At 40.3% G+C, this 27,658-nt stretch overlaps 1 protein-coding gene across 3 annotated transcripts in view; it reads right to left on the minus strand.

Annotated features, from left to right (window-relative positions):
* Positions 1 to 27,658, minus strand: part of pxdn (peroxidasin) — a 38,448-nt gene that overhangs the window by 7,180 nt on the left and 3,610 nt on the right. For 2 of the 3 annotated variants that reach the window (XM_058090952.2, XM_058090949.2), the window contains exons 2-16: positions 22,099 to 22,170; positions 21,434 to 21,505; positions 17,738 to 17,809; positions 15,420 to 15,491; positions 13,559 to 13,630; positions 12,919 to 13,088; positions 10,963 to 11,080; positions 10,641 to 10,810; positions 9,125 to 9,397; positions 8,685 to 8,960; positions 6,661 to 6,773; positions 4,882 to 5,038; positions 4,263 to 4,371; positions 2,383 to 2,540; positions 580 to 1,586 (exon numbers count right to left, since the gene is read on the minus strand). In XM_058090952.2, coding sequence (XP_057946935.2) covers positions 580 to 1,586; positions 2,383 to 2,540; positions 4,263 to 4,371; positions 4,882 to 5,038; positions 6,661 to 6,773; positions 8,685 to 8,960; positions 9,125 to 9,397; positions 10,641 to 10,810; positions 10,963 to 11,080; positions 12,919 to 13,088; positions 13,559 to 13,630; positions 15,420 to 15,491; positions 17,738 to 17,809; positions 21,434 to 21,505; positions 22,099 to 22,170 — 2,911 coding nt within the window. The remainder of the gene's footprint in view (positions 1 to 579; positions 1,587 to 2,382; positions 2,541 to 4,262; positions 4,372 to 4,881; positions 5,039 to 6,660; positions 6,774 to 8,684; positions 8,961 to 9,124; positions 9,398 to 10,640; positions 10,811 to 10,962; positions 11,081 to 12,918; positions 13,089 to 13,558; positions 13,631 to 15,419; positions 15,492 to 17,737; positions 17,810 to 21,433; positions 21,506 to 22,098; positions 22,171 to 27,658) is intronic. The other variant, XM_058090951.2, reaches the window with a different exon arrangement.

The following is a 27,658-nucleotide window of genomic DNA, read 5'->3' on the forward strand; positions in this document are numbered from 1 at the left end:
TTACAAACTAGTCGAGTGTCCCAAAAAAACGTTAAAACATTGTTGATGGTGGTTCCATTAAATTGAATTGAGTACAAAATACAAAGGTACAGTAGAATCAGAGTAGTATAATGTTGTAATGTACAACTGTTGCAATAGGTAGGAGTAAAGGTAGGAACCACTAACAGGTCGCGGGGGAACGGTTTCAGGTTTAAGGGAGACACACTCTTTAATGTTCAATCCCCTCCCCTTCTCGCCATGTTCATCAATAAATCTATCAAATTCAGTGATGTTATATGTTAATTTATCCATTTTATTTGTCATTATATGTGTATTTTGCATAGTTTTCTGCATGTAGAACTACAGTCTGATCATTCTCTGTAAAACGTTTGTTTGTGTTAATATTATTGGGTGTCTGATTAAACAGATTAGACGATTTCTTATGGGTAAAATTATTTGGTGTTTGTACGCTTGGGTTTTCCTCTGACCTTTTGGAATGGATTAATGACGAAAACCGAGGTTCCGCTGTACTGCATGACTGTTTTCATTGGATGAAGCCAAACAACAAAGCATACAACAGCAAAAGAAAGGAACTGTTACCTTTGGCAACCAGTGACTATATGTGATGTGTTGCATCTGGGCTCCTAGTATCTTCCTGGACTCATGGTAGATGGTGTCTCCATCCCAATGGGGGTTTAGCCTCAGTAGTTCTGTGGCTATGCGGTTGTGTTCCCTGAACCACACTGTGTGCATGGCGGTCAGACCCAGCTGCTCATTGGCTCGGTGGTCTCCGGCCAAGAAGCATGGAATTGGACTCTCGTTTTCATCCCTCATGCACTCGGTGGGTGGTCCAGTGGCAAAAGGAAGCAGTGGTTTCCCCGTGCGTTGGATAATCCCTTGTCGGAGTAAACCCCTCTGGCTGGCCAAATCCCGGATTTCCTCAGATTCATGTCGTGAACTACCGTATACGTTTGAGGCGTCGATGTAAGAAGTGAGCTGGTTAATTTGCTCCCTTGGGTACACGCTGTTCATTAGGAGGGATGTCATCCCACTGCCACACACGGGGCTGGAGCGCACAAAAAACATGCAGCGAGCGCCGCTTCGTAGCTGCCGCGCATCATTGGGAGGGAACTGGATGGGGAAACACGGTGGGTCATTGGTGCACACCTGCGTGCACAGCTGGCCGTCTGAGAAGCGAGACTGGCTGAGGGCCGCCACAGTGGAGTCCAAGTCATGGTCCAGAAACTGACCCCATTGCATCAGCATGTGGGTGTACTGCTCATCGGGAGTAATGGTCTCTGTTCCAATCATGGTGGTGGACACCAGCCTCGGCAGTGGCAGCCTGTAGCCATTGTGTGCCTGCTCAGTGGCTCCCCTTGGTAGGTTAAATCCATTATCGTAGACAGATTTCAAGAGTCGCTCAAAGTGGGTGAGCGAGGCACCCCACATGGGGTGCTGAAGGTTGTTGCAAGTGCCGTCGTGGGTGCGGTATTTCTGGTGGAAGCAAATATCTGAGCAGTTGTTGAAACGGCGGTGGGCCGTGCAGCCGGACAGGTTGGCGATCACGTCAAGAAAGTGTGGCGATACCAAGTCGTTGTAGCGAAATTCTGTGGGAACAGAAAAGATTTCTTGCCTATTACATCAATTATTGAACAATCATTCCATTTTTTTGTAGATCATGTAGATTCAGGTCTCGGTATTTGTGTTGAGTGATTTACAAGTCAATTTGTTAGTTTACCAATACGACCATGAACATGTTGACGTGTTATGACTAATTCCTTCATTTGATTTACTGCTTGTTTGGTTATTCTAGCTTGGTCTACACCAGAGGTCTCAAATCAATGTGTGTTTGTGGCACAGTTCAGCAAAGTCTGGGTGAGGCATTCATCCGTCTATGTCTGTTTTGTGATCTCAATTATAATAAATAAATATGTGACAAAAAGTAAAACATGCTAACGTGTCCTGTTCTCATCTCTGATTGTAAGTTAAATGCCTCAAAACCAAGTTCCTCATTAGTTCCTAAGAGAAGGTGGTGCACCGATGCAAACTCCATCCACAGGCAACTACTGCAGTAATATGGCAGTAAAGAGCTACAAGTAACAGTAGAACTATGAATGCAGTATTTCATAAAGGAACCAGCAACAGAAAAAACCCTTGTCAATTGACACAAACAGAAAGAGGCCACAGAAAGATGAAGGGTGATGAAGGTTATCGACTGTAGGACCCATGCATTAATAACACAACAACATGCACCCCATATTGTACAATAACCAGAGAATGCATGCAAACCAAACATTTTGGTGTAAATTTTTGACGTTTACCAAAAAAAACATGCTAACCACTGTACATGTATTGTTGCACCCCTCATAATTACTGCAGTCTGTTTGGTTTCATGAGACTCACCAGTGCCATTGGTGTCAACCATAAGACCCTGGTTGACGTGGTTCTGGATGAGAAGCAGAGTCTGCTCAAAGATCTCGCCAGCTCGAGCCTGCTCCACCGTGTAGGGGTCACGAGGATAACGAAAAAGAGCGAGGAGCTCACCTGGAGTACGGGGCTGACTAGAGGGAGAGATGTGAGAGAGGATGGAGAGAGGAGTCAATGTCGAAAAACAGGCAAGGCTAAATCTTATGTCTGAGAAGAAAATGCCTATTGGAAGTATAGAATGACAGCAGCGCTTACTGGCTTAGTGGCTTACTTCCAACAATAAACTGTTTTCAATGCATTTCTGCCGATACCAAACATTCGCTAGTTGTATCATACAGCACTTTGAGTTTCTGTTCAAAGGCAGCCTAAAATACATTTAGTTCTGATGGCCGGCTACACAGATGTATGGATGTTCTTCATGGTTACAGCAACAAGGGCACTATATAAGGGCATTCGATGTATTGTTTTCCAGAGTCAGTGTTTCTTCATTCAAAAACAAAACAGCAGTCTGTTAAACTGTGATTGCCATTAAAGACAGATGGAAATTCCCTTGTCTCATTTTTAGGTCGGTGGTTTGTGCTGCGTGTGTATTTCTGTTCTTCGTGCTTATGTGTTTGTCCTCTGCATCGTGTGTGCATGCCTCGGCCGAGTACAGCACCATATGTGCATGCCAAGATCAACACAACTGCTTACCAAATCTTTCAACAGGATGGAAACACTTATGAACTCCACTGAACCTGCCAACAGTGACTGAGATTGCTTCTTCTTTATCATCTCCACAATGATTAACTATGGCCAGATGAGAAAAGTGGTAACCTTGATGATGATTAAACTCACTGATTATGTTATGTTTTGAAGAGGATACTGTATGCCAGTATATTATTTGAATTATGACTCAAACTAAGGATATGCACCTTAGATGCTGCAAGACTTATATTATTATGAATCTTCACAGGGTCAAATATTTCATCATACACTCCACAAAAAGTAACAACTGTCCTGATCTTAAATGGTGCAATTATAATTATAATAAGACATATCTTCATTTACTGTCTATTTAGTGCCATGTATCATACTGAGGGGGGTTTCTAATATTCCGACCCTTGTTGTAATGCAGTCAGTATCAAAAAGTCAAATCATTAAAACTTCTCAGTATGCAACCAGGCTACACTGCAGTTTTCAGCCAAGCAAACCAAAACCGCAAAACTAAATATAGTGTTAAGTACATTTTTTGACAGCGCCTTAACCTTTTAAGCACCAGAGTCTTTTCAAGAAAATATTACTATTTCAAACGGTTGTAGGTTGAAAAAGTTTAGAGATAAACTACTATACTGTAAATGAGAAAAAATCATCAGTATGATCCAAAGTTTGTTATGGGATCTGATTTGCATATTATTCTTTCTTTCCCCACCATAGCGGTGTTTTGACCACCTTTGCTACATGCATTGTACGTTGTCTTTTAGGAGAAACACATGGATCCTATGAGATGTCCCATTCTGCGACCAAGAACATGGCGAAATGTGCTGCTGTGTGGACTGTCACGAAGGGCAAACGCACTGCCGCCAGCAGCCGTGCGGTCCCATCCATGTATGGCACTTCAAACTCATTAAACTCCTTAACTTTGCATATAAACACACCCACAAGTGCTGCTCATATATAGTAAATGTATAAAGATGTCTACCACCTCCTGGTGTAAAACAGTAACTAGATAAGGCATTATGGCGTGTTAAATTCAGCAATGCTGCTTGTCGCAATTTTGCAACTTTGGCGCTTAAAGGGTTAACACTGGATGTTATGAAATACATGTGTACCTGAAGTTCTGGAAGCTCATGTTGCATGAGTCTCTGACAGCTTACCCATCAAACAGACGTCTCCTTGTAGACTCGATGGCGCTGTCCACATTACGGATTGCCTGCTCAATGGATGTGCTCACAAAGGTGTCACCCTCTCTGCTTACTGCTGGAACTGTTGTTGCAAGAGAAAGAGAGATAGTGGATAGAGGACAATGCATGACTGGTGTTAATAACATGTACTGGAATGCAAAAAGTCAAGACACTGCGTGCAACTTCACAATCACAACATGCAAAAACAAACAAAAAAAAGTCACGTTCTCAAGCACGCAATTGAATTATTTGTTTTAGTGCAACCATCAGTCACTTATCAGTGCCATTTATTATGTTACATGACTTTATCTGCAAAGTCTGGCTCGCTACTTTGTTTGGTAATAGAAGATGACGTGGATCTGACTATTGCCGAGATTCATGTGGGTGAATTCTATTTTATTCTATTAAAACTAAAACTAAAGTTGGACCAGGATGCTTCACTCTGTGGAGAACATGACAGAAATAAGCACCATCTGAAAATATCTATTTTCCTTCATTTTTAATTCTGGTTACATTTTAATATTTAGCAAGTTTAGACGCTGTTTTTCCCTACTTTTCGACATGATAAAAAAAATAAAATTAAGAGTTCTACCTGTGACCGTTAGCACCATGCTAGCAACCTGATAGCCAATGGGATTGCGGGCTACACACTCGTAGCGGCCGGCATCAGCGGTGCCCACATCCTTCACCTCTAAAAAGCCATCAGTGCTGATGTGGAATTTACCACTCTCTGTCACCTGCACGCCGTCCTGGGAGAAAGACAGGGTGGAGTTGGTCAGGTCAGACAGAGGGTAGAAGTCATGACCTTAGTATAGGGGTAATGCATGGATTTGACCCAATATATCTCAAAGAACAAAACAACAGTATTTTTGCTCTGATAATGTCATATAATTGTCAGAATTGAATGATATATTATTTATGGGCAAAGAACTAGTATAGAAAAACAATGATGGGACTGTAGTAGGAGTGAAATTAATGGGTTAGATTAAAATGTGACGATGTTTCTCGTTTAGAGAACAGCTGTCTTGCAGGAACAGCTCATCTGTAATTCTATTAAACTGTGAACTATGCCATTTCTACTATAAATTATAATACATTTAATATAGAAGTGGCAGTGCGCAACAAAGGATTAGAGTCGTATATTCAGTGCTTTACGCACACTTATAAACCTTGCAACCCAACCTACCTTGGTGTTCCCAGCGCCAACCGTCCAACAGCTGTGGCGATGCTGTAGTAGTTCTACACTTGATCAAACTTACTTAAGATTTGTCAGATCAAAACACAATTGCTGTGTAAGACGTCTATCAAAACATGCGGTACCAGCGTCTAATTCACCACTTCTTGGTACAGCACTCTCAGCACCATGGGAACTTTAGTTCTTTTCGCGTAAATGTAAAGCTGATGTACTGCAAACTATTATATATATGTCTTTCAAAAACTACCCGTCAATATAAATGATTAGTAGTAGCGACAACTGTCATCATTATATTTTAACTTAACAGTTATCTTAATTGGGCGGCACGGCGGTCTAGTGGTTAGCGCGCAGACCTCACAGCTAGGAGACCAGGGTTCAATTCCACCCTCGGCCATCTCTGTGTGGGAGTTTGCATGTTCTCCCCGTGCATGCGTGGGTTTTCTCCGGGTACTCCGGTTTCCTCCCACATTCCAAAAACATATTAGCAACTCCAAATTGTCCATAGGTATGAATGGTTGTTTGTCTATATGTGCCCTGTGATTGGCTGGCGACCAGTCCAGGGTGTACCCTGCCTCTCGCCCGAAGACAGCTGGGATAGGCTCCAGCACCCCTGCGACCCTCGTGAGGAAAAGCGGTAGAAAATGAATGAATGAATGAGTTAACTTAGTTAAGATAACAGTTAACTTAACAGCATCATTCTTAGGTTAGGCACACAAAGTTATAAAGCATTTCAAAATAAATACTATGTGTCCTGTCCTAGATTTTGTCACTGTATAGTCTACTGAGAACTAATGTTAAAATATAGTTTCGTCCCATGAACCCTCTATTGTGTATCGTCTTGTCTCGTGAGCTGAGTGTATAGCGACACAGCCAGTAGATACTATCATGCTCTAATGGCCTTTGACCTCAGCTTTATCAGACATATTGTTTTACAAGCTGTTTTACCGATTCGATTTTGGACAGCTACTTTTTCCATCACATTCCCAATTATTAAAACCTCCTGCTAAAAAAAAGGACAAAAAATCCTATATAAATAACAGTAAAGGGTTTTAATGATGGTTACAATTATATACCTACAATTATAGACACAAAATAACCATGCCCCAGGCCCTGTCCTCACTTGCACAATGTCATGACCCCTCACGGCCTCATAAAACACGACTTTTAACATCTCACCTTGTTCCAGGTGAGGACAGGTTGTGGCTGGCCCTGAGCGCTGCAGGGAATCTGGACGTCCTGGCCAGACTCCACCGTCACATCCCTTGGAGCATTTGTGAAAACAGGCGTTACTGAATGAGTTAAAACATACACACACACATGCGCATGTGTTAATGATTATAGGCCATTACAGTACAGGTAGAGTGCATTTTGCAATCAATCAATGGAGACAGAAAAAAACAGGAAGTATGCTGTCCTGCTTATGCTCAGAGAACATGCCACATTTTACACAATTTACATTGTTCTGCTGTTTCATGGGCGCAGAACAACATTTAGCACTTAAATTTGGAGTTTAACTATATCTGTGTCGCCAAGATTACACAAATACCAATATACTGATTTCATGTGTATTGTGCCCTCTCAAAAGGCACCCACAAATAGTGAGCTAGATACAGTTTACAGGATTATTTACAAGTTTACGAGTTGCGCTTCAGGCCAACGATAATTTTGGTGAAGATCTGGATACACACAGGAATATTTTCACCTCTAATTACATCACCCATAGTAATTAGTGACCTTTAGCTAACCGTACAGAAATTTACTGCATGTTCATTATCCCCTATGACCCACAAAGTCATAGTCAAAACACATAATACGCATAATCTTTATTAAAAGGCATCTTGAAAATGTATTTTAAATTCAAAAGTGTACCTAAATAGAGTCTTTACTATATAAAATGTTATTAATATTGCAAACTTTGGACTGTATTTAAAAAAAAGTTCAAAGGTTGAAAGGGGGCTAATCATTTTGACCTATACCGTAGGTTACTAACTAACTTGCAAAAAGACATTTATACAAATTTGGCAGTTGTCAAGTGCATTAAAGAGTGGTTTGACACACTGCCTAACAATGCAATTGGAATTTATTGCAATTTATTAACTATAATAAAGTAAAAAATCCAGAAGTAAATATCCAAATCTGCACCTTGTGGCACACTGCAGATAAATATAACATATGTTGGTTACCACTTGACTACATCTAATTCAAGCACACACACACGCAGACACGCACACACAACAACAGTATTGAGCATTGTTACAGAATGACTCACTGTGTTGTACTGTCTGAGAGTAGAAATGACACTAAAAGCCGAGGGGTTTGGTGGAAGACTATGACTATTTCCCCCCAATCACTGCATTTAAACTCCTCCAGGGTTCTAACGCTGCAGCTGGGAACCACCTGGCCCTGGGAAAATTCTGCTAATGTTTCACAAAAAAGATTCTGATCTTGACTAATAACTAATTCCTAATACCGCTAATACTGTAAGAAGTTGATTCCTGCTTTCAGTGGAAAGCCATGGATTATAACGCACTATGCATGTCAGTCCAAAGTAGTATACCACAGTTGTCGCACACTGTCACCATGGTCGTGACCTTGTTTATAATTTTAACAGAGTGAAGCCATTACACAACATATACTTTGAGCCATGTTAACAGTCATTACTACATGGAAAAACATGGAGTCATCTCAGGATTATAGACTGCCATGCTTTCCTGTATAATGTCAAGCCTGTAATTTTAGCACCCCCCACTGCCACAATGCACCTCCCAACACACACACACACACACACACACACACACGCACACTACAACCATCTGCATGCAAGAAATCTTCAAACACACAACACAGAATGAATTACAGCAGAGTGAACCTCCCAAACAATAATATTTCTTTCAGCATGTACATACATTGTTGCGGTTTAATAGCAACACACGAGTTAATTAGTTGTTAATAGAGTGATTCCACCATATTGACATTACGGCACCTAACTTTGCCTTTTGACAAACATGCATTCATAATTCATCCCTCTCATAGTAAGTGTGGCATATCAAGATGCTGATAAGACAGTATTATTGCACAGATGTGGCTTAAGTTGTCCACAATAAAATGCCACTCCAAAAGTTGTGTTTACATTTAACCATTTTAGCCTTCAACCAACTTTCCACCAACCTTTACTTTGATGCTCCATCCAGTGCACTCACCTCTCTGTTGGATGCTGAGCTGCACGGCGGTACGCACAGTCCCAACTGGGCTAATTGCCTGGCACTCGTACTGACCCTCATCGTGGGCGGCCACACGAGTGATACGAAGAGTACCCGTTGACAGGACAGAGTGACGGCGGTCCAAAGGTAACGGGCTGCCCCCACGTGTCCAAGCAATAACCGGCTGGGGGTAACCTGTCGCCTCGCAGGGGAAGTCCACTGTATGCCCTTCAAGGACCGACTGATCCTGTGGTGTGACTGTAAATTGTGGTATAGCTGGGGACCCGGGAGAAATAGCAGTGAATCATTTGAACAAATGTAGCTCATAAGTGATTTGTGTGCAATAGAAGCAGTGTGAAGGGGGCTATTTCTCAATTGAAAAAAGGTAAAGAAAGGTCTTAATGGGAAAAACATTTGGTAATAGAGATATTGAGACCTACCTTGGACGATAATATAGGCTGTGGCGTGAATAGTATCAACATTATTGGAGGCAAAACAGGTGTACTGTCCCCCATCTGCCTGGACCACATTTTGAATGTAAAGCCCTCCAGAGGGTGTGATGTTGATACGAGCGTCATTTGGAAGGGGTGTCCGGTCTCCTTTGGTCCAGGAGATCCGGGGTTGTGGCTGGCCTGTAGCACTGCACTCCAAAGTCACACTCTCACCCACAAGCACCTCCGTGTTCTGGGGCTGAATCACAAAACTTGGTCGTGCTGGATAAGCAGAGGGAGAAGGGGAGCTGTTAATAGTTTCATACAAAATGCAGCTGATCTGCACCATAAGCAATTGTAAAGTTTGCTTGGCTCAACTCAAGCAACTCACTGAATAAATTACATTAAAAAACATACCGGCAGTGCTCCTCTTACTTCTCTCTGGCAATCTATGTAGTCCGTGACAACGCAACTCATAGTACAATACAAATTTGCTCTTACCATTTAACATTCACAATATACTTTTCTTTGTACATTTCTGCTCAATATTTGTTCCTGCTTGTGGCTCCACATCCACTGCTGCATTTCCTCAAACTACAGTGTGGGCCAAGGGTCAAATACGACGTGCACACATTAACTGTGAGTAAAAAAACTGAATATGAATAGTTACATTTTCAAATGTTATTGTTAATGGAATAAAATAATCTCTCTGCAAGGATTTTAAAAAATTCTAAAAATTCTCATCTAATCTAGTATCTTCTATCTTACAAGAAGAATTAGCTACACAATATCTGCCAGTTCATGGATGCTTGATTCCGGACAGCATATCATTATGTTTTATCTTTCATGCAACTTTGCTGATTAAAAACTTCTAATCTGTACCACAGATTGCAGTACTTGTCCTTATTTGGTCAGTGATTACAGTAGTGTCTGTGCAAAAATGTATACAGCGAGTAGCCTGGTGTTTATGACCATCACAACACAGGAAACACACAACCAACATCTGCTCTGCAGTGCTGGCCCTCGCCTCGATGACCCAAGAATCATTCGGAGACAATAGTGGTGAAAACAATATACACTGGTGCCAGCAGAATGTATTAGTGGATGTATGTTTGAATTTATAACAAATAAATAAGTTTGATGATTATGTTGTGCATTAAAAGTCTTTAATTTTCATTTATATTGTTGGCTAAATGAGAGCTGGTCATCTCATCTCATCACACGTACTGGTGGGTGGAAAAATAGCAGGTAGTGTTTCTACTCCATGACAGAACGCTCATGCTATGCGTTTCACCACTGCTTTATGGTCAAACAACAGCAGCATTGTAGTCTTACATGAACCTATAACCATCAAACTCATCAAATTTTGAGGGTCCAGGGTAGATAGATTACCAACTGTAATTACTAACTAACTGTGTTAAATAGTCTACCGAATGCATTACTTGTCTGTGGCTGCAACTGAAATTTCCCGACTGTATTAACATACACGAGTTGTCAAATCAGAACATTCAAAGCAGTCACTTACATGGAGCTCCGAAATATCGCAGCGTGACCTGTGAGGTCTTGACCTCCCCTGCCACATTTTTGGCCATGCACTGGTAGACTCCCTGGTCAGTCTCTCTTGTGTTCTGAATCATGAGCGTCCCATCCTCTAGCAGGTTTAGACGACTGTCATCTTGCATGTTAAGAGCATTGCTGATGGCACAGAGATAAACAACACAGACAATAGTGACAATTCTTACTTGCGGTGAATTTAAGTAGTTGTGATTGATCAGTGTAACACATATGGTAAGCTGTATCACTAAAGACAACAACAGGCAAAAAAGAAGTATAAATGAGTATCTTACTTGTTCCGGAGCCAGATAATCTGTGGTTTAGGGTTGCCCTCAGCCCTGCAGGTGAAATAGACTGTGTTTCCTGATGTCACGTCCACATCCTGGGGCTCTGAGGTGATCCTGGGCACCTCTGCAAAGATTTTGGTAATAGAAGGTTTGAGTATAATTATGCAGAGGTATGAATGCATGTCTGTGCATATGTACTTTTCCTATCTCACTGCCAGAGCCCTGGATTTTTACCACCACTCGGAGACAGTAATACAATCACAGTAAAGAAAGATCTTACTTCTTGGGGGAAGAATTTTGCCAACATTTTTGCCAGAATTCAACCATCCACTCCAAGCAACATTAACAATTGATCTTAAAATTGCCTGGATAATTTCTTAGGCCCTCTAAGCCCTTAGTCCACATCTTAACCCAATAAAGTATCTGGCATATTTATTATATGGCAAAGTAAGGTGAATTAATTATAAAGAGAGTGGCTGTTTTAACAGCTGATCTGCTTGCTGTGCATTGTTCCGAGAGAGGAGTGTAGAATGACATCCATCAAAGAGGAATTCCTCTGGTGACTTGCAACAGACAGAAACGAGAGATAGCGGTCATACAATCACTAAGGAAACGCAGGTTGAGGATTAAGAGTGTTTGGGCTACACAACACACCAGGGGTCTCAAACTTGCAGCCCACAAGACCATGTTTTGTGGGCCTCTAGGCACTTCAGCTTGCTTAACAATAGCCAACATGACTGGGGGTCACTCGATAGAACACTACCTATGCGCATGGTGCAAAAATAAAAAATGGCAGGTACTCTAAATTGAGTCTGAGGTGCTCTGATCAATCAGACACCGATTGGTATATCAGTGGAAAAAAAGCATTGTATCGATATCGGCCGATACTTGCTTTGTAATGCCGATCCCATCGGCCGATCAGTTCCGCCCCCACTGCAGCATCCAGCATAAGCATGTCTGCCATGTGTTAGTCTTCCTGTCTTTGTGAGAGTAATAAAGTTTTGCCTTGGTGACCCCTAATATAGCCAGTGACAGATTTAAACATTTACACTTTATCTATGTGATGGGTATTGGTATCAGGGGATTTCACTCATAGATGATCTGGATCAGTATAGGCAGCATAAAACCCTAACCTTGTTTTTAAATACCACATTTAACACAAATTCATTGCACATTTCATTGCACTTCAAGCTGTGTGTGAATATACCTGTTGTTTGTATTGCAACATTTTCAATATTCATTTCAATTAATTTCCTTTTCTTAATCCCATAATTCCACTACTAGATGGCATTAATTGTGAGCTATACTGAATGGCTAGTCGTGATGTGATGAATAGTTCAGGAGTCAAATTCCTCAATGACATTTTTCCCAGACCATAGACACAGCTGGTGTTATATGAAGTGTGAAGCAGCTGGATGTTTGACTAACTCAGACACAAAGACTGGATGCACCTGTGTGTGTGTGTGTGTGTATATGAGTAAGACGAGGTGACTTATGGCATGGCTGCCATCTGCAAAGACAAAGTCTAGAGGGGATTTACTGTATAATCTGTCTGCTTATTGTTTGTACGCATGTACACCTGTGTGCCTTGATGTTTGAACTACTTAGTTGGAAACAGGTTTCACCAACCTGATAATGATTATCAGCTTATAAAGACTTCATGGACACTTCATTCCAGCACACCTGCACAATATAATGAGTTCAAAGCCTTTTGACGCCGTCAATTCAAATCTTTTAACAATATGTTTATTTTGGTGGATGTTTTACTGTGCTGCATTACACACGTAAAGGGATTTGAAACATTTGGTAATGACAGGAGCTAACGTATCATTATTTCGGTCACAGTTTCTGATACTGAATCAATGGAAATTGAACCAAAGAAATTGTCAAGTGAATATGCAGACAGAAAATTCAATGACATTCCTAGAATGGCATACACATTTGCAGGTTTTGTCTCCGTACCGCAGCTGAGTTCCTCGGCAGTTAGCGTGGCCACTGATCTTCCCTGAAGGCGGGTCGGGTAGTCGCACGTGGCGGCAGCTTGGGCATTTCCTGACTCTGCGTACTGCTTCAGCAGGTCAGCCAGCCACAGCAACTCACAGTCACAGTTCAACGCATTGGAATCCAGGCGCCTTAATGCAAAGTGTACACAAAGAAAATATGAAACAAGTGCAATTGTAGAGTTCTCTGAAAACCAAACTGCTATAAAATTGTGATGTCAAGATTATTCAGACCAAGTACCAGGAATTTCTACTTAGCCTCAACTCAAGAGAGAAACTGGTTTGACACCATAACAGATGGCATTCACGTAACAGCAAAACCATTGTTGAACCACTGATGAAATCTAACTTCAAGCTGAATTAAATGGAACTAAAACGTAGCCAGATGTGAAAGAAGCCAAACCAATGAATTAATGTGCTTACGTGAAACACACTTTGATCACGTTAAGAGTCTAGCAGGGTGAACACTGATGCCCTTTGACTTAATGCAATGAGCATGTATGAAATCTACCTTCATGTTTATTATTATGAAATATCGTTGTTTAATTACTCCATTTGATCTTTAAGTGTGCAGGGTATCGGCATGGAGCTTTTCCACTTACAGTCGTTTCATGGCCTGTAGATTAGAGAAGGTTCCTGGGACTAGCTGGGTGATTCTGTTGTTGTGCAAAAACCTGAAGAGAAACCAGCAAATGTATCAGACGGAGGTAAATCAAGTCTCGAGTCAAGGGTCAAGTAAAGATGTGCAAGTCCAAGTCACGTCTCAAGTCAAGGCAAGACAGGAATAAAGTCTGAAGTTCTATAAGTCGTAAGCACTACAGTATATATTTAATATATATATGTAGTTTAAGTTGGAGTGATGTAGAGCTACATTGCATTACACAAATAATAAATTATCATATGTTTGTTTATCATATTATAATACGTTTTGTAATTTCCGCTGTGAGTTCCTGTTTGGGACTCTTTGTATTGTCATTTCCTATTTGGCGTGGCTTTCATGGCTTTCAGTGTCAGCTGGATTTGATGAGCTGTGCTTCTATTGAGTTTCGCTGGGTCTAAAGCTAGTGGTTGGTTTGTATTGTTTGCTTATAAACGTTCCTGCTACTTATGCTTGTGTCATGAGGACTCCTGGCTTTCCGTTCAATTTGCTACAAATCGTATTGCTATTCCTGCGGCCAAGCTACTAAGCTTGCTTTGTGTGACCTGTGAGCTGTCAGTTCCTTGTTTGCAATTTTGACTTTTGTCGAGTTTTTGCTAAGCGCCTGTTTTTTTTTCTAACGCAATCTTAATATTCTGTTTATAATAAAAACTGCTATAATTGACCGCCCAATATTGACATGATTTACATTGATGTAAATTGTGCACATATACCTAATGAAGATGAATGTACAATAAATGTAAACGATTTGTCAGTCTTTACTTTTTCTCGACCTCCGTGAACCATGTTAATTCATCACATTAAATATTATACAGATTTATTGCTGTATTGGAGCCTAGTTTACTATTGGCAGATGTTTCATCTGCATGTAATGATTAAAAAGGCAACACTGTGTTTCAATCCATGATTGCAGTTTGTTGAGCCTCGTGATGATGGAGGCCAGGATGTGTTGTCACTCTTCGGCCTAATCCAAGACTTGCATGCTGTAATCTCTTCTACTTCCTCTCTTTTTTTTCCCAGGCTGATTGTCCCAAAAGAATATTTTTGGAAGCAGCAAAACTAATTGGCTAAGAATGCCTCTCAATATTTCCTGACAGCCGTTGAACAAGTAAACTACAGAGTGGAAAAAGAACCCCACTTACATCCCACAGCTTTGACGAAACAAATTAAACTTCAGGAGACTAAATATCAGCCAGGACGTAACTTCTTCAACCATATTTCATTAATGTTTGTCTTTGCTTGCTTGAAGAAGAGATAAAGCACAGTCGTTGCTTCATGGCGGGCCGGCAGAGAGACATGTGGCTGCTGTGATTTATTGCTGCATTCTGCGGCCCATTCCCCCAAGTCAAGTGTTCAGACATCTTTTCCAAGGTCAAAATCAAGATTTCAAGACAATTTTCATGCATTTCTAGCCCATATGAAAACACAGACACCGAGAGGTGCAATTATAATGTACACAAATGCATGGTCATAGACAACTACAACAAATAGCGACACATGTAATTGCATTGTTTAATAAATTGTACCATACTAACGGAACTTCTCCTTTATCTGACTATTTGTCAAGTTTGATATCACTTATTAATTGTAATCATACAATTTGATGTCAGTTATTAATTATTCAGATGGTGGTGTTTGTGAGTGGTAAATACTAATGTTGTGCACATCATCCAAAACATCCTAAAGTAGACCATTGTGTGAGCTACTATAAGTCTACAATTCCAGCTGGGGGATTCCATAAATATTTTCCACATGGCATATGATACTTAGGGCTTTGCTGAAAGAACTGACAAGCCTGAACTTACAGTCGTTCAAGCTTTGGTAGATGACTGAAAGATTCTGGTTCCAGTGAGTCGATGTTGTTGAAATGGAGGTACCTGAAAAAGAACACATTATAGACAAAATGGTGCATTAGGAGTCCCTATCAAGCTAAATTACAAATAAACATCTATTACATTTCGTGTTCAGTGCACTTTTTGAAAGCTAAATGAAATGTAAAACAACTGAAGATTACAAAACAAAAAACATCCACCAAATACACCTGATCTGAAACAACATGAATCATGTCTGTAAAGATAAATTAGGTTGAAAAAGGTTGGGTATCTGCTTATATGAAAGAGGTAACTGAAACCCATAGCAGCTCCTGAAGCAAAGAGAGCAGCTTATGTAGAAATTGATGCAATATCATACTAAATGGCTCATTCTATAACATTTTGAGGAGACAATTTCTGATGTTTTATAAATTACATTGTATATCCAATAGTATGCACAGTATGTGTTGCCTAAAATGTGTTCTTAAAGCGAAAAACACTTGCCAACAGTAAACCAATTGCCTTAAATCTCACTGTTAGCAGCCGATTTCTGTGAAAAAAAATAATGTGATTGGCATATGCATTTCAAAGCCGATGTCTGCTGTGTCCCGTAAGGTTTCCAACAAAATAAAGCGTCTTGTACAGAGCTTGACACAGGCTACATCAATCCATGCCACTGCATTTTTGTTGAAAAGCTTTGCCCGAGCTGTCACTGCTTGTGTTTTGCATTGGCCGTTGTTCGCTGGCTCGCTAGCAGATAGCTAGAGTTATCAGTCTAGCTTTTGGTCTTTGTGACTTTTCACCGCAGCTACATTTTGTTTTTAACACAAACAAGCCATGCGGTTAGTTTGGAGTTTGTTCTTGCCCCACGGGGAAAGCCACAAGTGGGCATCACGTTCATGGGAAACATACTAACTTTTTCAAGTGTGACTGAACAACTTGTTGTCATTATACTAATTATCTCTTGTCCTCAAAACACTATTTGTGTGTGGTTGTTTAATGAACATAAACACATAGTGTGCCTAATTATCACAGCTTCAACTTTTAGTTGTTTGGAATTGTCCAACAGCGCCCCTGACCAATACCATTCATTATAAATAAATTGAAAAATGTTCCATTAATCAATGTGATTGGTATCAACCATTCTCACTCATGGATAATTGGTATTGGTAAAGGAATCAACAGCATTAAAACACCCCGACTGTTAAGAGATTGACCTACAACTTTCATTGCATCAAAAATGGCTTTACTCCAGTATAGCTTTTGCAACGAGTGTGTGGTCTTCTTTGCATTCCTTTTTCAGGCCCATATTTTGCCCACATTTGGGATGTGCGGTCATGCTTTGTTCAGATTAATGCTGGCGGGTCATGTAGGAATGTGCCTATGAATCAGCTCATTCCCTCAAATAAAGTACAGTATGTGAAGTAAAGCTTTGGCATCTGCTGCCTTGTGGGATGTCGTCAACATTTTTGAGAGCATGCAATCTGGCTCCGAACTTGTCACCTGCTTATGAAACCTTACATTATTACGCCACAATTCAAAACATCTGTCAGGCATGGTGCCTGATGTTGGGAATCGGATTTAGTGAATTAGCCATTTGTTCTCCGTTAATGCGGCTAAGTCAAGTCACAGATTACAGCAAGCCTGAGGAAATTTGTGTTAATAAACCACACTGACTTTTCATTACGGTCAAAGAAAAATATCAGTATACACCATTAGGGATTTTTCTTGTCAAATGCACAATGTTATCCAGCAAACGCTGAACTTTTCAATATACTAAAGGATTCTCAAAAAACAGCATGATAAGCAGTGGGAGAGTGGTCTTCAGTAGCAAGACAAATGCTCCAGCTCAACACTATGATGGCACTATCAGCAGCACAAACATCATGCTACAAGCTTCGCAGGGGGTGTTGGGCTGGGACGGGGGTGTTGCTGCATATCTGTCGTCCAGGTTAAAAGACATGCGAGTCATGCGAAAAGTGTCAAAGTGGGTCAGCGCGTCATACAAGGGTGGGTGCACACATGGCATGCATGGTGGAGGAGGGAAGGTGAGTAGCGGCGCGAATAAAGGAGGAATAACTACAGTGTGTACACGAATGAGTAGCGCTATCATGATACCTGTGAAAGGCCTGCATATCTTGTCATGGATTTACTCATGAACATGTCGGCCTTTACATTCTTCATGACTTTTGGGCAGCAGCTGTTTTTTGGGGGGGGGGGGAGGGGGTAGCGGGCACGGCAAGACAGTAGGCGGGAGGAGTAGCAGTAGGGAGGATAATGGAAAAGGTGGCGAAAAAAAATTGGTCACTTACAGTTGCTCAAGAGAGACAAGCCCCTTAAACGCTTGTCTGTCAATTGATTGGATTTCATTCTTGTACAAATAGCTGAAAGGAGAGATAACCAGTAACATTAGTAATACACTCACACATCTGGATCATCTGAATTCCGCCTGATGGTTAAGAAAAGATGGCAGATCAAACAAAAAGGCTGCAGTTCTACAAGTGAGGTTGGCCTTGTGCAGTATTATAAACGAGGCCTTCTGAGGCTGTTTTCAATTTGCACATACGTCTGTACTTGGAGAGGCGTTGCAGGAAATTAACCAAACTGGCTCAAATTCACTTCTTTTACTTTTTACCTCTTTTTAGACCACAGAGCAATGAAACACACTTTGCACACTCCCAAAATTGTAGTGAGCTGTGGAAAACTTGAATAATCACTGTATTTGCAAGCTGTTAATGGTCACAATACATTTGTGAAAAACATTACAACACTAAGTATCAATTAGCCACATCCCTCTATAGGTTTGAATCTCCACCAGACATGCGTGTGGTGTTTGCATGTTCTCCCCGTGCATGTGTGGGTTTTCTCTGGGTTCTCCGCCTTTGACCTACATTCCAAAAATATGCATTTTAGGTTAATTGGCAACTCTAAATTGTCCATAGGTATGAATGTGAGTGTGAATGGTTGTTTGTCTATATGTGCCCTGTGATTGGCTGGCGACCAGTCCAGGGTGTACCCCGCCTCTCGCCCAAAGACAGCTGGGATAGGCTCCAGCACCCCCCGCGACCATAATGAGGATTAAGCGGCATAGAAAATAAATGGTTGGCTCTATAGTGCTTGGGACCATATTTGGTGGAAAAAAACAAAACAACTCAGTTACAATGGATGCCACTTGACTCACTATGAGAGAGCTTCTGTTGGTTCATCTGTGTTTCATGTTTTTGTAACAAAAACTCTATAACCATTTTGTGAAAACAACATGTGACTTAACTGAATCCAATGTATTAAAAGGTGTCACGAGACACTGCAAGAAAGAGATAAGATTTTAACATCAATGCACTTTTAAGAAAACTAAAAATACATGACAATATACTGCAATCTACTAATTTAATTTCTCCTACATTACACTCTTGTACATTCCACCCACAGAGACAAAGAGACTGTATGACTGACAAAAGGTCACTCCGTGACTCACTCCGTTCATGCGGTTGTTCTGTGGAAACGAATGCACAGCGTGAACCTTCTTCCTGCCTTTTTGGAGGCGAAAAACGAGGACAACAGACACACATACACATGGCGATATATAAAGGCTGGCAAAATTGTCAAGTTAATATTCATTTATTGTATGATTAATTAAATAATTCACTATCGTCCCAGGCCCATGAGACTTTTTCTGAACAAAAAGTCTTGACAATTTCTTGGAGCTATGGCATAAAATAATAAATTGAAAGATTTCTAAAAACAAAAAAAGCTGCACAAGTAAATACGAAAGAAAAGAAAAGAACCGTAATGCAACGACTGTAAAAGACCCAATTCAAATTTGAACTGTGTCTTGGGAACTGTGTCTTGGCTGTGCTCTGTGACAACAACCCTCTTGACATATGGATGTTCCCCATCCATCCTACATGCCAAAAGAAATATGATACAAGAAAAACAATGGCTTACAGCTGTCTGTCCTTTCATGTCATGTCTTTATTTTGCACTTTCCACAATAGCACTCATGACGACAGATGCGTATCTCGACGCTGCACACGTGATGTAACGCATGGAAAAATAAACACCCTTTAATCATTGCAAAGGTGTGTGTGTGTGTGTGTTATCCATGCTATCAGGTTTCAGCTCAGATTGGAGGGAACAAAAAATGTTGAGTGATATGCATATTGAGATAAGTCTTCCATTTTCTATGCCGCTTATGCTCATTAGGGTCATGGGTTAGCTGGAGCCTATTCCAGCTGACTTTGAGTGGGAGGGCACATATAGACAAACAACCATTTACACTCACATTCATACCCATGAAGGTTTTAGAGGCTCCACTTACCTGGGGAAAACCATGCACACATGGGGGACATGCAAATTCCACACAAGAGATGCCCAAACAAAGAGTCACACCCTATGTCCTCCTGACTGTGCGGCCAACATGATAACCACTATTCCATGGCGCGGTATCCTACTACAGTGAATTAAACACAACGTGTTCAGTCATTTGACCTTTTCAGAATTACAGTGAAAAACGATAAACTGATTAATTGACCTTCTGTTTGTTTTGTGTTGATGTTTGGAGTTCCATTACAGCTGAACATAAGTGACCACACTGTTGTACATATATAGCACAAACTACACAACCATTACTAATGTTACAAGATTCAGACTCCAAGTAACAATAGTTTAACTTTACACGACTAATAATGACAATTTAAAAACTATTCCAACCTGTCTGTACGAACAACACCTTAAAAAAGGCATAAGATTTTCAACGACCAACAAAACATACAATCTACCCATTGCCTGGTTTTTGGCGGCGACAACCAATTACTTTGGTGTAATTTAGGCATAAGATCCAACTTACCCCAGGACTGGACTTACATCACAGTCTAAGAAACTCATTCTGAACCTGAGGACCGCCTGTATTAATACTAAGTTAAGTATTGATGGTGGAGGAACAGCCGTAGACCAGTAGGTGAGCTAGAGGTAAAGGTAGAGGTAGAGGGGTAACACTTCACACTAATCCCAAAGGTTTTAAACTGTGCTTTGAAGAGAGACCTGATCTATCATTGACACAGCTCGTAAAATGCCACAATACTGAGGAGTGAGGACATACTGTATGGTAGGACGGAACATGTACTGACATGCTGAAGGGTCACTGAGCTAAAAGGAGAGGGAGGGGGAAAAAAAAAAACCTTCCATGAAATCCTCAATCCGCTTAACTTTATTTATTCAATATATTAGATGCTGGGTGGGAGGGTGAAGTCCTTCCTACAATTGCAGGTCAAGACTTACTGATAAGTATGAGCGGGGGCTGGTCAACTGTCTAATTTGCATAATTGACAATGATGTATGAATAATGTACGTGGTAGAAGAGCGGAATAAGGCTGCTGGAGAGACAAAAATGGACTAAAAAAATATGAGACATAAACAAATATAAATGCACTCTTATGTTCTTTCTATTTGGGTTGTTTGTTATGTGAAAAAAACTCTGCTATCAGACCATAAAAAGTGACTAGAACACTTGCGTATAAGGCGTGTTTAGAAGCGGAGTTACGATGCATACGGCCACCTAATGTATGGAGTTGTTACAACAAGCGACATTTGCAGACAGTCTCACTATAATGTGCCCATGAGCAAGGGTGAGCGGGTACTGCCATATCTATTTGTGAGGGTCAAAATTTTTTTGCGGGGGGCCATATGGGAAACACTACAGTTGGTGTTTTTATTTAATACTCAATCTACTTGGGTATTATGTAGTAATATGTCATATGTCAACATGATGCTCACTAAGAAAAAAAGGAAGACTGGTGATAACAAAAGTGCACTTAACTGACACAAACACCTCCTCCATGTCATTTGGACAAAGTAGTCAATTTTTTTTACCGACTAAGCTCTTCAGCAGTCATCCATCACTCTCTTTCATTGCAAGTTTGGCAGTTTTTTGTTTTTTTTTGGCTACCTTGTCGCCAACACACATCACATGACCTGTAAGCAAACATGAAACTGATATAACGCCAACTTACAGATACTTGAGATTTTCCAGATCTTCAAACGCCCCCCTGGGGATCCTTCGTATATGATTGTTGTTAAGGAGGCTGCAAAAAACAAAATATAAAGTTATTTTTGAATTAGTTCATTTTACTGCATGGGGTATGTTTTCTGATGAATCCTAATCTGGCCACTGTATGTGTCGGCCACATATTGATCACTATTCAAGGGGGAAAAAAGCTTGTAGCTAAGAAAATTGTTATATATTGTTATATATTTTATAATTTGACAATTGCATTCATTGGCAAATTCCTTCCTTGTTTTTCATTTTATTTTTTATTACATTGTGTTTGCTGTCTGCACGAAAAATGAAACAAACCATTTATTTAAATGTAATATTTAATCTGTTACAAGCCAATCCAAATTTGCAGAGATTGAGTAAGCCATTAAACTGGACAGACACCATTAAGTTGACAATGTCCATTTGTGCATCTGGGCATTAATAGTCTTCTCTGTGGAAGTGGAAACATGAATTCTTCCACCATTACAACGCCGGCCTACATGTGTGAAAGTAGAACAGCCAGAGCAAGCATTGTGTGTTTCCAGGGAACTCATTTGGGAAAGTTTACATACAGCATTTCTGATTTTATATATTTGTAAACAGAAAACATGACAAGTTTACCTGCAAAACTAAACTTACAGTGTGTTGAGGTTCTTTAATCGACTAAAAGATCCAGGTTGTAAATCCTTGATTTTGTTGAATCTCAGGTCCCTGCAGAGCAAAAGAAAGTAGACAATGAATTCCGGAAAAACACAAAGACAATAAAAAGATATTGTTAAGTAGGAAAACACCCATCTGCGGGAACTATAGTCCACAAATGACCTGCTATGGAATGATCCTCGAGGATAATGGACAACATTACTCATCTCAGAAAAATTCTCTTGTCAAGGTACAAGTCAAGTACATTTATATAACTTTTGCCCAAAACATAATAACCACAAGGCTTGTCATAACTGTCCCTCTTGTTGAACCCCTAATTCAAAAAATGTGTGTAAAGACAGCGTCGGGGCCTGAAATTCTGTTAATCATCGGTGCTCCCAAAACAAATCCAATGAAATAATGAGTTCTTAAAAGGATACTTTTTTCGACATGAAGTTGTATAATATCTCCATCATACTTAACATACTTCACTGACCATTCGAAAATGTCATACAGCAATTGTGATGACAATTTTCTCCATTAAAATGTAATCAAACACACTTATATAAGTCTATTAAATAACACACAGGCAAGCTAATGCAATCTATTGGGTTGTGTTTATGCAGCAGCTCATTTCATTGTACACACAATAGACAAAACAAAATAAATACATTTATGGTTTTTTTGGTCTCTAGTATTTCTGAAATAATATGGGCCCAATAACAAAATCAACTGACTTCATAGCCAGTCAAATGTTTATAGTTCACTCTCTCTGTACAAGCCCCTACACATATGGATCCAATCCGAGTGAGACCAACTTTTTCATGTGCTGACTTGTTTCATATAGAGCAAGTGTAGAGATCCAGACTAGATGTAGATACTTTAGTTTGGACTCTTCAACAGCTACGTATATGAACAGTGTTATTTCTAGAGAGTATATTTTCTTTTGCATAGTACCATATCAACCAATGCCACAACCATTTCATCAGATTACAGCACTTCGAAAATGTCAAACTGTCAAATACGTTGTTAATAAAGATGAGGGTCCTCTGTGGGAAGGGTAAGGATCACTATGGGGTGAAGAGGACCACCACCCTTAGGAAAACAAGGCGACAGGCCCAAAATGTGGAGTGCACTTTCCGGGCATGCTGAGGCAGTGGCTGTCCCGCCTACCAGCCTCCAGCTGTGAGGGAAGAAAGCATGCACAGAACTACATGCTGGTTCAAGCAGCACCAACCTAAGACAGTCTTCAAGGCCTAAGCACTATTTCTGGTGAGGAATCTACCTTAAGGATAGGATAGGGTTCCTGAATAAGATGAAGCAGCGGGATTACATGCATGATTAAACAGAAGATTTTAATCAGCATGCAAGGCATATATGCATTGTTCTTGTTACTTTGTCGTGTAAAATTAAGCTTTACACTATCACTACTTACTACAACAGAACACAATAATAGTGTAAATACCGTGTTTGACATGATACAGCGTCTCAAGGGACACACAAAGGCAACTGAATTTTATCCTCCAACCTGCATCTGAAGCTTCCAGAGGCAAAACTTAAAGGTCCAAATGATTAAATTGTCTGGTGATGAGGAATAGAGGCCATCAAAGGTTCAAGTTTACTTTCACAGCCAACCTATCCTTGTATATTACTGTCCCCAAAATATGCCTCCTCACAGTGCATTCTGGGACATTCTCCGTTTTAAAACAATTAATGACACACAAATATACAAACATAATCAGAGATTGCTAAATCTTAAATATGTTTTTGTGATAACAGGTCTGTGGTGACTATTATTGGGTTGACAAATACAGTATGTCAGGTAAAAATAACTAAGAACAGACAAAACAAATCAGCTCCATATGAGTCTGATATTTGCGATTTGAATGAATTTGTTAAAAGTCAAGGTGCAAGGTGTCATGAGCAGCCACTAATTAAGACTGAATCCACAGCACATCTTTTTGTTGCAGTCAGTAGTGCACTCCATTTTGTCTCAGTTGCTTAAAAACATTTAGAATCCTCAATAAACTATGTACAGTCGATTATTACAAACAAAGTAGGTGATGTAGGGTTAGTATATCAATCACAGACTCTCTACTGCCAAGCAGTGGAATGTAACATAATTCTGAAGCTGTTGAAAAATGTATGTATGTTGTTGCTTGAAGGGAATAGACAGACTGGATCGGCAGGGATATTATTTGTCACAAGTGATGTCAATGAAACATTAGGACATGTTTGTAAAAATGTTGTTTTTGATCTCGAGTGACTGTGTGTCCTTGTAGAAAAGGCTGAATCAGGTCAGTGTGTTGTCTGCAGCAGCAGGGAGTGTTTAAGGCATCAGCTGTCTGTGATGGGAGGGAAGGAGAGACTCATTTGGCAGGAGTGAACTCGAAGTCTTGGTGCTATGACATTAGACCAAATATATCCCGTGAGTGCATGCATGCTCGCAGGGAGTGAAAAGTATAATCTGATCATGTCGGCATGCAGAATAACATTACACGTTCATCACTTCATAAGTAAAACTTTTGGATCTGCTAAGACAACTGCTGTTATTATCATTTTTTCTGAAACACATGACATGGGAAAGGGGGCTAATATAGTAAGTATCACAATTAGTTATAGGGTTGTTGCTATTGGGCTGATTTTTGCTCCAGAACATATTTATTGTGTGCCGCTTTGCCACTGTGAACTCTGACACACTATTCTGACCTCAGCTCAAACAAAAGGCCTGAAAGTGAACATTTTTCTCCATCAGTCATGAGCAAACCTCGTAAATTAGACAACAAAAGCCTCAGTACCGTATAGAGAAAAACCATGACCAGATCCAATGTTTTAATACAGCTCTGCTTCTTACTCGAAAAGAATAGTTTTCAATAGTTTTCCCCATTCCAATTAAAGGGCCTCTGTACTGCTAGAGTGTATAGGGTCAACATATTTTGGGTCTTCCACATGTCAAAAGATAATGAGAATGTCCTATTTAGCCTGGGCAACCCTAGCAATCTGATTGCAGAGCTTTGGGAACACTGCATCTTTATTGAATGAAAACAGAGGTCTAGTGAGTTCACAAGGGTGATTTAGGGACGGTTTATTCGACTTGCATACAGAGAATTAGAGTACTTATTGGTCAATGTGTTTAACGTGGCAGCAAAGCTACACAGCGGTGTCGTTAAAAACTGAAGGGAATACCAATAAATCTGTACTAGCAAGTTTGGGAGGCCTGAATTTACAGTAATAATCATTCATTGGTTGTACCCTAAACCAATGTGAAGAAACCTGGGCTCTTGCTCTGACTGAGAATAAATAGGTTGATAATTATGACTTGTGGTGATGTAACAAAAGGGCATGCATTGATTTAACTGTAATCCAGCAGTCTCGTCAAATTCCACATCCACGCTCCCACTACAACTGAATGCACAAAAAATAATTCATAATTCAACTTTACATAAATTAAAGTATGCTACTTAATGCAGTAATGATAGTATAATGGTAAAATAAAGACATTTAATCAGTATAAAACAATTCAAGTCATGCACCGAGTAATGGGAGACAAAATGGGCACAAGGCGGAGGCTGCATTAAACAGCTGCAAGGAGATCAAATCCAAGGTCACTTACAGTACTGGTAATCTTGTACATGTGAATGATGCATTCTTGTTTACTTTATAGTCAGTCACAGACAATGACTGCCATCATCCATCATTTTTCAGTGTTGCACGGAAGGCGGAGCCTATTCCAGTTGACTACGAAAGGCAGACTACACCCTGGGCTGCTCAGTAAATTGAGGGGGGAATGTGAGGGGGAATTGATCCCACTTGAGCCGCGCCACACTGCCAGTGGCTTAAAGTGGAACTGCACTTTTTTTGCCCATTGTTCACAATCCCTATGTGAAACTTGAACACATATTTCTTTCCCTTTTCTGTGCATTATAACACAAGAAAACAAGTTAATACAATGTTGTCATTGGGATACATCTATTTTGACTATGAAAAATCCTCTAACAACATTGCAACGTTTGATATATATATACTGTGATCATGTATTAACACGTACACTGATGATAACATGTAATAGCTGCAGTATCCTGCCATATTTTGATCATTTAAAACACCTGGCTGACCGCTTGCCTCAGCCTCATTCACAGACAGAAGAGTGGATACATACCCCTCAATTTCACTGCAACGACTTAACAAGATTCTCGTTTGCCGTCAGCATTTTTTACCTGAGGACTGGAGCACACATCTTGCGCTGGATGACACAGCTGTCCCAATGAAAGCGGATTCATTAGGCATCATTAGAGTGTATATGCGCTAAAACGTTTTCACAGTACGGACAGGTTCGGCATTGCTAATGGAGTGCATGCAAAGAATCAAACAGTCTGGAGTTCACAGATGGACCTTACGTTATATGGTATATGTGGATAAGCAGCATTGCAGAAGAAGTACTTGACTGGACCCAGACAGTGAGTAAAAGTGGATGCTGCCTAGCCTACATCGTACATCTGAATACCATGTGTTGACCTCTCCTTCTTTGTTTGTGGTCAAGAAACACGTTTGTGACACATACCCAAGTACTCTTTACCACAGACTGTGTGGGGCCAGGGTTGTGTGACTCATGAATACCTAAACACGAACATTGACTAAAAGAAGAAACGGAATCATTTAAAAGAGAAACAAAAAGGGAATAAATAAAACCAACCTAAAGATGAAGAATTCAGTTTATTCAGTGATGTGAAATGAGATCGGGAATTTGGTGAATTTGTTTATCCGTAACTTAGGAATTTTTGAAAAGATAATTTATGTAGTTTAGCTTTTCTAAAGATGCAAGCATCAGACAGAAGTGGTTGGAGTTTATGATTCCCGACCAGCAAGAGAAAAATACAGCACATAGGACTGTTTTGTGAAGTTATTGGACTATACGAAGCTGGACTATCGGACGCCTTTCCAATGTTACCTGGCCGAGAGAAGAGGATATCGATATACGATACACATCCCCATATGTTTTCACAAACAGAGTTTAGACAAAAGTCAAAGCCAAATATGTGTGCAAAGTTTTATTAAAATGTAAACAACATTATGGAAAAATAGCCGCTGAAATAAAATTGTGAATCATCGATAAGTAAACATAGAAAAAGTGAATCTAATGTTCAATCTTGAGCGCAATCATGCTGCATTCGCGGTATTCTCTCTTCACCCGGTTTAGCATCATCTCACGTTCCTCATGACTTGATGGTAAACATGGTTGATACCGCCTTTTTCCAGCAACCTTTATACCATCTTTTTTGCTGTTGACTCCCGCAATGCAGCCTCTCCTCCTTCATATTGCTGCAGGGATTTATGTGTAGGGAAAGCTAACAGTTGCTCGCAAATGTAAACAATGGAGTAAGCGGCAAGCTACAAACAGAATATTCATTATAATCGATGTATTACACTGCAATGAAGCGTTATCACCGTCTTTTGAAATAAAGTGAAAGTTTGACATTGAAGATTTCTATTCAAAAGAAGATGGTAATAGTTGGCTACATTGTGGCTGGAGGGAGCAGTGTAGTTTCTTTCAACAACTACC

The sequence above is a fragment of the Doryrhamphus excisus genome, linkage group LG14 (assembly GCF_037039965.1).
Source record: "Doryrhamphus excisus strain RoL-2023G ecotype Guam linkage group LG14, RoL_Dexc_Guam_v1.1, whole genome shotgun sequence".
In the NCBI taxonomy this organism is placed as follows: Eukaryota; Metazoa; Chordata; class Actinopteri; order Syngnathiformes; family Syngnathidae; genus Doryrhamphus; species Doryrhamphus excisus.